Raw genomic sequence first — 12,201 nt, 5'->3', positions numbered from 1 at the left:
GGCCCCGCAAACCAAGCCCTACCCTTGTCCTCTATCTACCGAACAAATCTCATCATGCGCGTGCTCCATCATCGCCCCCAGGCCTAGGTCTCAAACTCGACCTAGTGCCCGTCGCTCCGCGCCAAGTTGCACCCAAGAACCAGCACGCGGTTGACCGTTGCACCACCAACATGGATGGCGAACAATACGACAACGACTGCTCATGGCGTGAGTAGTGAAAGACTATACAGCCAATAAGAAAGTAGTTGGCAGAGCGAACAAAGAAGTCGGACCGAGATTGACCATTGTTGGGTGCAGCCAAGCAAGCTCGGCGAAGCATGAAGCCATGTCAAGTTGCTTCTTCCGGCAGAAGATGCAAACGTCAGCCAAGGAATGTGCACGTTTTCGGCCTGGGATTTGAAACACGCCGGTCCGACTATTTCAGCATTAAAGACTCGGAGTATTCGATGATCTCAATGATGTGAAATGTCCGCTACGACTGCGAAGTTTTGGTAGATAAAAAGTGTTCTCCCCGCAATACACGATGATCCGCTTCCGGCCTCTTGGGCATACGTTCCGAAGATGCCGCTTCCAGCGCCACTCGCTTTGTTTACCTTTTCAAAGTCGCCTTACAGAATCTGTCCCCGTGATGTCGGTTCTCTGCATGCTCGATGCTCGCCCAGGAATACCATGGGCCAATAAATCTTTGATCGCTGCACTTGGCGTGCTTGTCAGCGGCCGGATCGTGGACATGCTGACTACGACATGGGTGCAAGCATCCGGGAAGCACGGATCGTCATATCCCGGCCTGTACGAATGCGTCTCAAGGCTGGGCAGACGCGATGTTTCCCGCTTTGTTATAAGCTTGCAAGGTTGACGTTGGATTAAAAGGAGGCTCTGCTGAGTCTAATGGCTCCCGTGGGCTCCGGCAAGATGTCGGGTGATAGCGTGCGCGTAGCGTGTAGTCTCCGCTGGAGGCTCCGCATTATCGCTGCGCCCCCCGTGGGACGGCAAACTCCAGCTATCCAGGAGAAGGCCATGTGATGTCTAAAAGAGATCTGATCGTGAAAATTCAGACATCTGGGGTCGCGCTCTTGCTCTTGGCTCTCCACTCGAATACGCGTTTCGGACAACGATGCTAGAAGCACATTAGCGCCCCGACGCTCACCTGCCGAATATCTTGGCTTTTAGCGATGGCATGACCCTAACGAGTGCAAAGAGGCGCTCCAAGAGTGCGAAGAGGTGATGTGACTGGAACTTGATCGTCTTGCCCAGGTGTGGAGTGCATGAGATGCGGGAGATCCTGTCGGCCAAGTTCTCCAGCCACCTCATCATCGAAACAGCACAGCAATAGCAGCTGGCAATCTCATGATCAAGCTCAGAATCTGTAAAGCCAAGTTCTCCTCTGAAAGAAGTTCAAATTGCGCAATATCCGTGCTACAAACAATTGCCGCAGCGATCTCACCTCATCGCACATGGGCGGAGTGGAGCTCTACAGAAAAGCCGGCCCGATAGACTTCACTGAGAAAGTTTACCACCTTTCGACCGTGCGCACAGCTGTTCTTTTGCGCGACTAAATCAGCCAAGACCATTAGCTTTGAGCAAACTTTGTTCGTCCGTGTTTGCCTTACTCACGCTCCGCTCTCCTCCTCCTCCACCACCACGAACCTTGGTACGCACGCCTCTTCCACATCTAACCGGGCCTTGGCGCCTAAGCCCTTTCTTGCCACACTAAGAAAACCCATCATCTCACTACACTCCCCAGACAGCAGACTCCCACCCACAAAACCACTTCACCCCTTGGAACCCCATATGCGCCATGTCTAGCTCATATTCAGATCCTGGGTCTGGAGAAGCTGTCGCAAACCCCACTGTTTCTAGAGATGTGCACCAGGGCGTGTAAAACTTAATCATCACCGCACTCAAAGTAGACCCCCGCACAGCCTTTCGCGCCTAGGCTCGTGGAGTGATTTATTATCGCTAACTCGTATACTGTACTCTAAAGATGAGGGTTTGTACATGCTCGCTTTGTTGCCTGATTGTGAGATCCCATCGCGGCACCACAAAAAACGGCCTAGGTTCCTTATACCATTGCCAGAGAACCGGTGCCTAGAACAAAGTCATCGCTTCGCTCGAGAATCTTATGCACCACTTTTCATGTGTGTATTTACTTGCATCAAAATAGCGGCGATCACATATGCATGTAGTAGTGATTGATGAATTGTATACAACGTGAAGTGATATGATCTGAGAACATTAAGATTGTGCATATAAGTAGACTGGTGGACAGTATTCGCGAATCAGGATCTCGTTGATTCGTAGTCTCGCTCGCTTTATGACAGCAACCGCTAATAGGTACAACTATGCCTTGCTCTTCTTCTCGCCGCTCTTTCTCCGCTCCTTCTTCGACTTGGCTTCGCCCCCGTTACCATTAACGCCATTCGACTTGGTAGGCTTAGCTACTTCAGCCCCACCAGCCTTCTTCTCCTTCTTGCTTACACTATTTGATATGGCAACCTTGGCCCCCTTTGTTCCATCAGCTTTCTTCTCCTTCTTGTTAGCTTGCTCCTCAACATTGACAGCAGCGACCTCCTTCTTGGCTTCTTGAACTTTCTTGCTCTCAGCTCCATTTGCAGCTTTGTCACCCTTTGGCGGCGGTGCAGCCTTCGGGTTCTTGCCCTTCCTACGTAGATCCTTCGCCTGTCCACGCTCAATGTACTTCTGATCCTCCTCTTCATCAAAGTCACCAAAGTCTGATCCGGACTCGTCGCCTTCCTCACGAATCGGGGCATTATCAACAACTTCGAGTTGAACGACCTTATTTGTCGCAGTCTTACTTTTGGGCTTGGTTGATTCATTGGCGCCCACAGCGTTGAGTGGCGTGGCAGCGATCTTCTTGAACTTGGCAACGAAGAAGCCATCGACGTTGTACGTGTGGGGATAGTATCTCCTCGTCATCTAGTAAACAGTCAGTAACGAGTCAAACAATGCTAAGTAAGAATGACTTACCTTCATCGAAGGATGGAAGATCTTGCCTCCAATATTTGTGAAACCCTCCTTGCCGAACGTAAGTCCAGTCTCAACGAGCTTGACATTAGGCCTCTTGTTCAATGCATACTGCACGACCTGCTCATTTTCTTCTATTGTGACTGAACAGGTGGAGTACACGATGTAGCCGCCCGTCTTGCTGTGGTGATCTACGGAATCGATGGCCGAAAGGATCAGTTGCTTTTGGAGATGGGGCAGCTTCATGAAATCGGCTTCGGTTTTGTTCTGTTGTACGGATTAGTAAAAAGTCATGGTACCGAGAAGCATTTATACGTACGGTCTTGACACTAGCATCCTTCGCAATGACACCAGTGCCGGAGCAAGGCGCATCGAGCAATACCCTGTCAAACCCACCCATAACCCTCGGGAACTCGAGCGCAGAGTAATTACAGACAACACTGTTCCTGACTCCCAAACGGTGAATGTTACCGATCAGACCTTTGGAACGATCCTTGTTCGCATCGTTCGCAAATATGCACCCAGTATTCTTCATCAACGCTGCGATATGCGTCGTCTTACCGCCGGGGGCGGCAGTCATGTCCAGCACTCTCTCGTTCTCTTGTGGCGCCAACGCCATGACAGGCAAGAACGAAGAAGCAGCCTGAAGAATGTAGTGGCCAGCCAGATACTCAGGTGTAGCACCAAGAGGTACTTGCGACTCGAAAATCTGTAGACCGACTTTGGACCACTTTCCTACAGGCTCAAGTTGTACGCCGCGGTTGATGAGGGATTGTGCGAGGTCACGACGATGTGTGCGGAGGGTGTTTGTGCGAATGACAATGGGGCGGGGTGTTTCGTTGGCTTCGAAGAAGGCGAAGGCTTCGCGAGGGGGGAAGAGGTTGAGGAGCTTGTCGGCAAGAAATTCAGAGTAGCCATAGTAAGCGCAAATGTCTTTCAACATCTGTGCTCGGTACTCTGCCCTTGATCGGCCCTCTTCTGCAAGATTCTTGAAATCGTCAAGAACTCGGATAGTGTCGTTCAACCGCGTGCGGAGGAGCTGTATGTCCTGTGTGACGAGGTTCGTTATCGGGCGTCCCTCTTCGTCTTCCGCATCTTCCAAGATCTTCGGCCTCTCTCCAGCGATGTTCGTCTGCATGTTCCCCTCCTCAAGCTCAGCTTGTGCCTCCGCGTCTTCGATGGCTTTCTGCATGTCCAATTTTCGCGATAGACCTGCAATGTTTGCCGCTGTGAGCTTCTCCTCGATGTCCTCGTCGTCTTCGTCATCTGACCACATGGCCTTCCGGACGTCTGTGTCCGAGTCCATGACATCTGAATCGAATGCATCGTCGTCAATTTCGTCCTCGTCTTCAGATGCACTGCCAAGCGCATCGAGTCCAGTGACGTTTACGTTTTGTAGGTCATCTTCCATGGCATCTGCGCTGTCCGAGACTTCGTCTTCATCGTTGGATGGCGGTGGAGCGAACTTCTTCGCAGGCTTTCCGTTGACCCTCGTCTTGGCTCCATTGACTTTGGGTCCCTTGACTACTGTAGCCTTCTTCGGTGGTGCAGCTTTGGCCTTGGCCTCTTTAGCCTCTCTAGCCGCTGTTCTGCTTCTCTTCTTTCGCTCTGGGTCTACTGCAGCCGGCGCGTCTTTTCGTTTCCGTGTAACAAGCGACTCGTCTAATGGCTCGGGCATGCCCTGCTTCTTCATGCGACGACCTTGACCCATGGCGACGATTGATACACTAAGGTGTAAGGGAGAGAATAGGTGGAGGGTGTATTCAACGATGTCTGCTCGGACCTCGAACTTTTGCTGGATTTTTTCGGCAACTTTTAGGCGGGTCGCAGCTTCCCTCTTACCGCCTTCGGTGATCGGTAGAACGAGGCGCCGTGTCCCGCATCTCGACCATCGTCATCTTTAACTCTTGTTACCGAGCTTTGTTTCACTACATTTGGAACACCTTGAGGATTTTCTATCGCCATAAATCCTCCGTAAAATCGTCCCAGGTGACGCGCTGCTATCTCCTACCTGAAAGGCTACCATCAAGTGTTACTCTCTATCAGATCGCACCAGAAGCAGCCCACTATGTCGGAACTCGCATTCTGCAAATCATTCCTCAGTGCCCTCGATGCGCGTCCGGCAAAGCTCTCTTCAGATCACATCGCAGATGCGCGACAGTACCCTGCGCAAGGTGCTGTAAGCTTTTCCACCCCATGATGATATACACCAGCCTAACAACCTCACAGTACACGCTTCCCCGCCTCCCACACCCGCCTCACCCCTCTCGACCAAACCCCCAATCTACCAGTACAGCTCGCGATGCCTCCACAGCGTCCACGATAAACGTATCTCTCAAACCCATGAAACCAAGCACACCTACGATCTCATTATCCTCCATCGACCCCTCCAAAACTTCCATCTACGACTTGAAGCAGCAGTACGCGACATCAACCTCCATACCAGCTGCCAAAATAAAGATCCTGTACAAGAAGAAGCCAGTCATGGACTCAAAGACTGTCGCGGAAATTATCGGGACTGGGGCGGGAGGCGATGTCGAGTTTAGTGTCATGGTACTGGGTGGAGCCGCTGTAGGAGGGACACCGCCAGTTACAAGCCCACCTGCCGTTGCGCCAAGTGAGGCGGACAAGGGATTAGCTGGCAATGTCGGCGAGTCGTCAGGTACTGGTGCTGCAGCGGTTGGACCAAGTGGGAAGGAGCTCGTTGCTACGGAGGAGTTCTGGGGAGACTTGAAGAATTTCGTGCTGCAGAGGATAAAAGACGAACAGGAGAGCGAGAGGCTAGTAGGTGTGTTCAGGAGTGCTTGGAATGAGAGCAAATAAGATACCAGCATACATGGCCGAGAGCATACTCGGCCGAATAGGGACTCGAGGACGTAAATAGGACCAGGGCACAGGGCACATCACAGCATGCTAGCGACTTGATACCAAATTTATGTCCATGATTGACAGTTCACCAGCTCTAGAGCTCATCAGAAGATACACAGCCTGATAATGCAAAGAAACTAGCATCACTGCTCCGCAGTAAACCATGCTCGTCGTTCAGACCATCCAAGCCCGATCAATTTGCTTTGTTGCCTCCGCTGCCAACGTTTTCGAGCTTGTTTCATAATGTCGTCACTAAGCTGTTCCCCTTCTTTTGCCTAGTGTTGCGCGGAATCGATAATAGTATGATGTATTTAGCGGCCCTTGGAGACACGGCTCTTGATGTTCTCCCACTCGATGTCGTCGGCGTCGTTGGCTTGGATATCAGCGGCGAGACCGTTCAGAGCGCGCTTGATGGCTTCCTTTGAGGACGAGTACATCATGCGGGGCTATCATTCGTTAGCACATGCCCCTGAGCTACCCCACTATCACGCTCTCTCTCCCCGCCAAGTAAATTGGGCACTCACGTATTGCGATGCATCATCTGGCGTCCAGCTAATGAACGTAATCTTGCTCCTGCTCCCCTCGCCGGAGTCTAGCTCATACTCGACATCAAAGACGGCATAGCGACCACCAATGCCCTCCTTGCCACGGCGGTCCTTGCTCTTCGCGTTGAGCAGCTTCTCGCGGAAGACCTCGAAGTTTGCCTCCTTGGACGACTCCTCGACGACGATCTCTTTCCAGTCATCGCTGATCTTGTAGATAATCCATTTGATGTCCTTGCCGAGCTTCAGCTCGTTGAAGGCCTGGATGCACTCGGGCGCGACGGAAACACTGGCGGTGCGTTAGTGGGGGTGGATGAACAGGAATGGGTCGGTGCGGGTAGTGCAGTATGGAACGCGGGCAGTTGGATATGGATGTCGGGATGCGACAGCTCTGAGGCGCGGTGTTGTTTGTCTAGTAGTACGTACCCGGATTGAGCCTGTCGAGGTCATGTTAGCACGCTTCGTCGAGCAGTTTGTCTACATGTGCACTTACCATGATGTCTTGTGTGTAGTGTAGAGGATGTTAGAGGACAGTCGGGACACGGGGCGCTTTATCAGTACTGTGTTGCCTGTTAGCGTCGTCATCGTCTTCGCCTTCCGCGTGCGCGAGACCAGCAGTGAACGGGTGCCTGCAGTGGAAAAGGTGAGGCTTACGTCAATCCTATAGGTGGACTGATAGTGTGTAGTGGATGTGTGGGTGAAGGGTCAGCTGAGGTGGAGGGAGTTTCGTGAGGTTGCTGAGGCTGATGAGGAAGGGTAGTGCAGGTGGTGGGGTATTTTAACGACGCTTGGTGGGGTTGCTTTCGAGGACCAACAGGATTAGCTGACGGCCCTGGGCGCCACAGCAACGAGGGCTGCTAAGCCATATTCATCACTCCTCCCGCTATCTTTCATGTCACATCATCGTTCACAACTCATGTCTGTGCGGTTTGTTTAACGTTGTTTACATTTCCTTGGTCGCTTTTACATCTTGTCCTTCCCAGGAGCGTCTAGATATTACACATGATATTGTACAAATTCAAACATCCAATAATGCTGCGCTTTTCATAAAGGTGGAGAGAAAACAGGAGAGAAGAGCGGAGAGCCTACCCAATATCGTGTACATGAACCATCGCTGGGAAAGACGAGATCACTAATAGTGGATATAGTAGAACATGGGTATAGATAGGAAAGAGAAGAGAGGGGCCAGGCTTCAGCTGTTTAGAAGCCCATGCCACCCATACCTCCCATACCTCCCATGCCGCCCATACCACCTGGGGGACCAGCTGCCTTCTCCTCAGGAGCCTCGACAATGGCGACCTCTGTGGTTCCAAGGAGCGATGCGACGCCGCTAGCGTCAACAAGTGCAGTGCGGACGACCTTGAAAGGGTCAAGAATGCCGGCTGCGATCATGTCGACGTACTCGCCCTTGGCGCTGTTGAAGCCCTTGTTGAAGTCGCCCTTGTATTCGTCCATGAGCTTGCCAACAATGACAGAGCCCTCGGCACCAGCATTCTCGACAATCTTGCGAGCAGGGTGAGTGATGGCGTTCTTGACAATGGTAATACCAAGTTGCTGGTCGAAGTTCTCAGCCTTGACTGAGCCCAACGCGTTAGCAGAGGCCTTCAGTAGACCAGTACCACCACCGGGTAGAATGCCCTCCTCAACAGCGGCGCGGGTAGCGTTCAAGGCGTCAACAATGCGGTCTTTCTTCTCACCAACCTCAACCTCAGAAGCACCACCGACCTTGATGACGGCGACGCCACCAGATAGCTTGGCGAGACGCTCCTGGAGCTTCTCCTTCTCGTACTCAGAGGTGGTAGGGTCGTTGATGACGCCACGAATCTGCTCGCAGCGCTGCGCAACCTGGTCCTTGCTGCCCTCGCCGTTGAGAATGACAGTGTCCTCCTTGGTAATGGTAATGGAGCCAGTTGAGCCGAACATGTCTGGGGTAGCCTTCTCGAGCTTGATGTCGAGGTCCTCGCTGAAGACGGTAGCATTGGTCAAAACAGCAAGATCACCGAGGATAGACTTCCTGTTGTCGCCAAAGCCAGGGGCCTTGACGGCAGCGACCTGAAGCTGGCCGCGGAGCTTGTTGAGGATGCAGACGGCAAGAGCCTCACCGTCAATGTCCTCAGCAATGATAACGAGGGGTCGGCGGAGCTGCTGGGAGGCCTCGAGAGCGGGGACGATGTCCTGGACAGCGGAGATCTTCCTCTCGGAGAGGAGAATCAGAGGCTTCTCGAATTCGACCTTCGCGGTCTTGGTGTCGGTGATGAAGTAGGGGGAGATGTAGCCACGGTCGAACTTCATGCCTTCAGTAACCTCGAGCTCGTCCTCAGTCGTCTTGCCCTCCTTGACAGTGATGACACCCTCCTTTCCGACCTTCTCCATAGCGTTTGACAGTAGCTTGCCAATGTGTGTGTCACCGTTAGCGGAGATAGTAGCAACCTGGGCAATCTCTGCGCTTGTGGTGATGTCCCGCTTGTTGGCCCTCAGGTAATCGACAACCGCCTCAACAGCGGCCTGGGTTCCGCGCCTCAAATCCATGGGGTTGCAGCCAGCGGCGACGTTCTTGACAGTCTCAGAGAAGATGGCGCGGGCGAGGACGGTGGCAGTGGTGGTACCGTCACCAGCAACCTCGTTGGTCTTGGAAGCGACATCCTGGAGCAGGCGGGCTCCGAGGTTCTCGAATTTGTCCTGGAGGGTGATGGCCCTTGCGACCGTTACACCGTCTGGGTCCATGTGAGCGGATATCGCGGGGGTGGTGGAGAAGTTTGTACGTACCCTTGGTGATCTTGGGAGAGCCGTAGCTAGACTCAATCAACACATTGCGACCCTTGGGACCCAATGTCGTTGATACCGCCTTCGCTAGTGTGTCGACGCCCTTGAGCAATGATGCTCGTGCCTCGACGCCGAACTTCAGCTCCTACCAAATGCGTTAGCCTGCAAGCTCGACAACGATGGCAATAGAGTGCTGGGGTAGACTTACCTTGTGTGCAAATCGCTGCTGCTGGAGGTTGAAGCTCGTTGACCGGAGCTTGGCGCTCGAGTTCAGGGCCGAAGTCCGCGCCCGCGATGTGAGAGCTCTCTGCATTGTGATGGAATTGGCGTGCGTATATAAGTATACAATGTCAAGCCGTGCTCCTAGACTCCAGCTGAATGCAAGATAACAAGGAAGAGATGGCGGATGTTGGGGAGAATTGCGGAGATGGTGCTTGACGGACAGACGATAGAAAATTAGCTACAGAAACATCGAGAAGGCGCTATGACTGACGCACGGATGGCCGTACCTCGGCTTTGGTTCCGCGTGGTCCACCACCAACCACAAGTCATCCAATATTACCCACGATCACCTCAATGTCTTCGTATATATACGAGACTTGGATGGCTTCAGGCTTTACTGGAAACGCACTCGCATCGTCGTTCTGTCACTCGCGTAGTTTGTTTCAGAATCGGATATTGCTCACTCTACGTTCAACTACCCAATCAAATCCGCTTTCTCCTACGGCACCACAGTCCGATCAACTCAACATGACTAGTTGACTTCTCTAGCAATGCCTGTTAAGGCGCAGTGACCTTCTGGCTCATCAGCAAAATATGATCTCTCTCTCCCTTGAGCCCCAACCCGAATATCTCAAACCTCTCAGTTGTTGCCCCAAGATTCACCGCATAATGAGGCGGTGACGCCTTCTGCACAAACTCGATGCAGCTCCAAAGTTCAGCATTCTCTTCCTCGAGTATCCATATCGTTCCTCTTGGTCCAGAGCTAATCTCTCTTAACTTTCTTTGCATTTTAGCCGCGATGATGGCGCCGCGCGCTCTGCCCTTGTTCTCTATCTCTGCTTGTTCTTTCTCCTGCTGTATCTGGTGGGCGGTCTTGCCTTCTTTCTTTATGGATGGTGGTGGAGGGAACTTCTGATTATAGAATAATCCGGCCTTGCTCTTAATCTCCTGCTTCCAGTGGTTGGCTTCTGGAGCACTGTTTTTGTAGATGAGATGGTAGTATATGCGTTTCTCGCGTTTCTCGTCCAGAAGGAGGTGTAGAGGCCTTGGATAAGATGACTCTGGCGGCGGCCAGCGCGTATCACCTTCCGGGCACGCCCTCATCTCCTCGTCCGTTAGGTTTTTCGATCGACCCCCACCCCCACCTCCCCCTCCCCCGTTTCCTCTCGAGGGTACCGGTATAGGTGCCGGAGACTGTGGCAAGGAGTTTGGAACAGAAAACCTAGACTTGGGTATGGTTTCGGCCACGGCTGCTGGTGCAAGTCCAGGGTCATCATAAATTGATGGCGGGAACTCTTGAACCTGTTGTTGATTGCGCTTTGGTGCTGCAAGGTTTTCTTTCTGCCATCCTGCAAGCGGATCGCCTCGTGGCATGTTTTGGTGGTTTCCCCGCGGCATTTAGGGTCAAGTTTTGAGAGGGACGATCTAGCATAGCAATATGTGGGCTTGAGATCGGTTATTGAGGGTACTGTGTTTACACACCTGTCACAGACGATCTTGTCACTGGGTCAACTATGATTCAATGTGAGTATGTTTACTTCAATGCTAGCACTTGCGCATCCTTGCTGTTGTCGTCAGGGAAGTGGTGAAGAGTTGCGTCAGAGCATATTGGACTTTGGTCGAATATTCTCCTTCGATGGCTTCAAGCAAACACGGAGGCTATACAGAGTAAGACTTCTACTTGAATGACATATGCATTTCTTCTTCAGTCATGATGGCACTTGAACCGTAGGTTTCCCTGTGGCTGCAAGGATCATTTTCCTTGCTAAATTTGTTAACATTTTGCTAGAGCGTGCTTTTTATGTTACATAAGAGTTAGTTTGTCAGTTGCGCGCTGTCGTGGGAGTTTTTCGGGTAGCATGACAAAGATGAGTATGCCTTGAAAGGCGTGACACACGATTGGGCTTTTTTCAAGCTACGTCTTCTTTTTCTGGGGCGCGTGATTTGGTTTTGCGGCTGAGCAGTCCGCCAAAAGCGACGCCGTGCAACACACCAAGCGCATTAGGCGTTGCAGAAGGCAAACCTCCAACCTCAGCCTCGTAATGTAGTGAACGGCTGCCTAGCACTGTTGCATAAGACTGACACGTAGAGTTTCATGATTGAGGGCTTACCAATATGCTGCCGTTTTGCTGCAAGCGATGCCTCCATGTCTACCTAAAGTGATATCCCGCATTTCGCCGGACAGCTTCAAGACGGAGTCACAAGGCTGAGGCCGCTCGGAGTGAGCACTATATATCGTCGGCCTTTCGCAATTTGCCCCACTAGAAACATGGTAGAGGTCGAGAAGCATTAGCCTCGTACACGTGAGTTTATTGAAGATATCATCCATCTTAATCATTGCCACACTCCTTGCCTTAGCCTTTGGCTTGCATCACCTGTTCAACCACGCCTCAGGATGTTGCATCGACGTCCAACTGACCCAGCACTTGAGCGCGCAAGGCAGGCCCAGCGTAGGCCTACACTACCGTTCGAGAAGATTTCCGGTCGAGTGCAAGACAAGTATCCTGCATATGACGACTTTCCTTGGGAAAAAATCGAAGAATACCTTCAGGGCAAGTGGCCGGCCTGGAAGAACTTCAAACCAACAAGAGTACGTTCAAGTCGTACAGTTGCGACTAGAAGCTAATAGGCTCCACAAAGTTCAACGGAAATTGGCAGTTCGAAGTCCCTGAAAAGCTGACCGAGGTGAGTCCTCTCCTTTGCTCCAAGAACAAGGCTCAGACGTTTCAGGGTGACCGAAGAGAGCTGAGGAATCGGAGGGATGCGCCCAACAGGACGCGGAGAGCGTCAGTCTCTCCAGAGCCGGAGCCACAATCCACAT

General features: G+C 52.2%; 6 protein-coding genes across 6 annotated transcripts; 2 read left to right on the top strand and 4 right to left on the bottom strand.

Annotated features, from left to right (window-relative positions):
• Positions 1-2,188: 2,188 nt before the first annotated feature.
• K460DRAFT_382557 (NOL1/NOP2/sun family putative RNA met) lies at positions 2,189-4,775 on the bottom strand. Its single transcript, XM_040935415.1, has 3 exons — positions 3,305-4,775; positions 2,989-3,252; positions 2,189-2,937 (listed from the first exon to the last, which is right to left on the bottom strand). The coding sequence occupies exons 1-3, from the start codon at positions 4,694-4,696 to the stop codon at positions 2,341-2,343; spliced, it is 2,253 nt and encodes a 750-aa protein (XP_040793603.1). The 5' UTR covers positions 4,697-4,775; the 3' UTR covers positions 2,189-2,340.
• Positions 4,776-4,903: 128 nt separating this feature from the next.
• Positions 4,904-5,808, top strand: K460DRAFT_328564 (uncharacterized protein; the record flags this gene model as incomplete). Its single annotated transcript, XM_040930704.1, has 2 exons — positions 4,904-5,164; positions 5,215-5,808. Exons 1-2 carry the CDS (start codon positions 5,054-5,056, stop codon positions 5,806-5,808), a joined length of 705 nt encoding a protein of 234 aa, XP_040793602.1. The 5' UTR covers positions 4,904-5,053.
• Positions 5,809-5,986: 178 nt separating this feature from the next.
• Positions 5,987-7,303, bottom strand: K460DRAFT_26773 (uncharacterized protein). Its single transcript, XM_040927529.1, has 4 exons — positions 6,889-7,303; positions 6,822-6,832; positions 6,378-6,684; positions 5,987-6,299 (listed from the first exon to the last, which is right to left on the bottom strand). The coding sequence occupies exons 1-4, from the start codon at positions 6,889-6,891 to the stop codon at positions 6,165-6,167; spliced, it is 456 nt and encodes a 151-aa protein (XP_040793601.1). The 5' UTR covers positions 6,892-7,303; the 3' UTR covers positions 5,987-6,164.
• On the bottom strand, positions 7,128-9,598 carry K460DRAFT_302743 (chaperonin GroL). The gene is made up of 3 exons (XM_040929917.1): positions 9,367-9,598; positions 9,162-9,303; positions 7,128-9,109 (listed from the first exon to the last, which is right to left on the bottom strand). The coding sequence occupies exons 1-3, from the start codon at positions 9,469-9,471 to the stop codon at positions 7,596-7,598; spliced, it is 1,761 nt and encodes a 586-aa protein (XP_040793600.1). The 5' UTR covers positions 9,472-9,598; the 3' UTR covers positions 7,128-7,595.
• Positions 9,599-9,724: 126 nt separating this feature from the next.
• On the bottom strand, positions 9,725-10,516 carry K460DRAFT_361786 (uncharacterized protein). The gene has a single exon (XM_040932524.1). The coding sequence runs from the start codon at positions 10,482-10,484 to the stop codon at positions 9,939-9,941; it is 546 nt and encodes a 181-aa protein (XP_040793599.1). The 5' UTR covers positions 10,485-10,516; the 3' UTR covers positions 9,725-9,938.
• A 1,170-nt stretch (positions 10,517-11,686) lies between these two features.
• On the top strand, positions 11,687-12,079 carry K460DRAFT_361785 (uncharacterized protein). Its single transcript, XM_040932523.1, has one exon. The coding sequence runs from the start codon at positions 11,776-11,778 to the stop codon at positions 12,004-12,006; it is 231 nt and encodes a 76-aa protein (XP_040793598.1). The 5' UTR covers positions 11,687-11,775; the 3' UTR covers positions 12,007-12,079.
• The last annotated feature ends 122 nt before the right edge of the window (positions 12,080-12,201 follow it).

This window comes from Cucurbitaria berberidis (assembly GCF_010015615.1).
Source record: "Cucurbitaria berberidis CBS 394.84 unplaced genomic scaffold K460scaffold_1, whole genome shotgun sequence".
NCBI lineage: Eukaryota > Fungi > Ascomycota > Dothideomycetes > Pleosporales > Cucurbitariaceae > Cucurbitaria > Cucurbitaria berberidis.
This window is presented reverse-complemented; position numbering and strand designations above follow the sequence as displayed.

What these genes read in the sequence shown, in the direction of transcription:
- K460DRAFT_302743 (XM_040929917.1), bottom strand. Translation starts at nt 9,471, where the DNA reads ATGCAGAGAGCTCTCACATCGCGGGCGCGGACTTCGGCCCTGAACTCG. An exon ending in AGCAGCGATTTGCACACAAG is followed by an intron (nt 9,304 to 9,366) that starts GTAAGTCTACCC and finishes CGCATTTGGTAG; the next exon opens with GAGCTGAAGTTCGGCGTCGA. An exon ending in CTCTCCCAAGATCACCAAGG is followed by an intron (nt 9,110 to 9,161) that starts GTACGTACAAAC and finishes ACATGGACCCAG; the next exon opens with ACGGTGTAACGGTCGCAAGG.
- K460DRAFT_382557 (XM_040935415.1), bottom strand. Translation starts at nt 4,696, where the DNA reads ATGGGTCAAGGTCGTCGCATGAAGAAGCAGGGCATGCCCGAGCCATTA. An exon ending in AGGATGCTAGTGTCAAGACC is followed by an intron (nt 3,253 to 3,304) that starts GTACGTATAAAT and finishes TCCGTACAACAG; the next exon opens with AACAAAACCGAAGCCGATTT. An exon ending in TCTTCCATCCTTCGATGAAG is followed by an intron (nt 2,938 to 2,988) that starts GTAAGTCATTCT and finishes ACTGTTTACTAG; the next exon opens with ATGACGAGGAGATACTATCC.
- K460DRAFT_26773 (XM_040927529.1), bottom strand. An exon ending in CAGATGATGCATCGCAATAC is followed by an intron (nt 6,300 to 6,377) that starts GTGAGTGCCCAA and finishes AACGAATGATAG; the next exon opens with CCCCGCATGATGTACTCGTC.
- K460DRAFT_361786 (XM_040932524.1), bottom strand. Translation starts at nt 10,484, where the DNA reads ATGAGGGCGTGCCCGGAAGGTGATACGCGCTGGCCGCCGCCAGAGTCA.
- K460DRAFT_361785 (XM_040932523.1), top strand. Translation starts at nt 11,776, where the DNA reads ATGTTGCATCGACGTCCAACTGACCCAGCACTTGAGCGCGCAAGGCAG.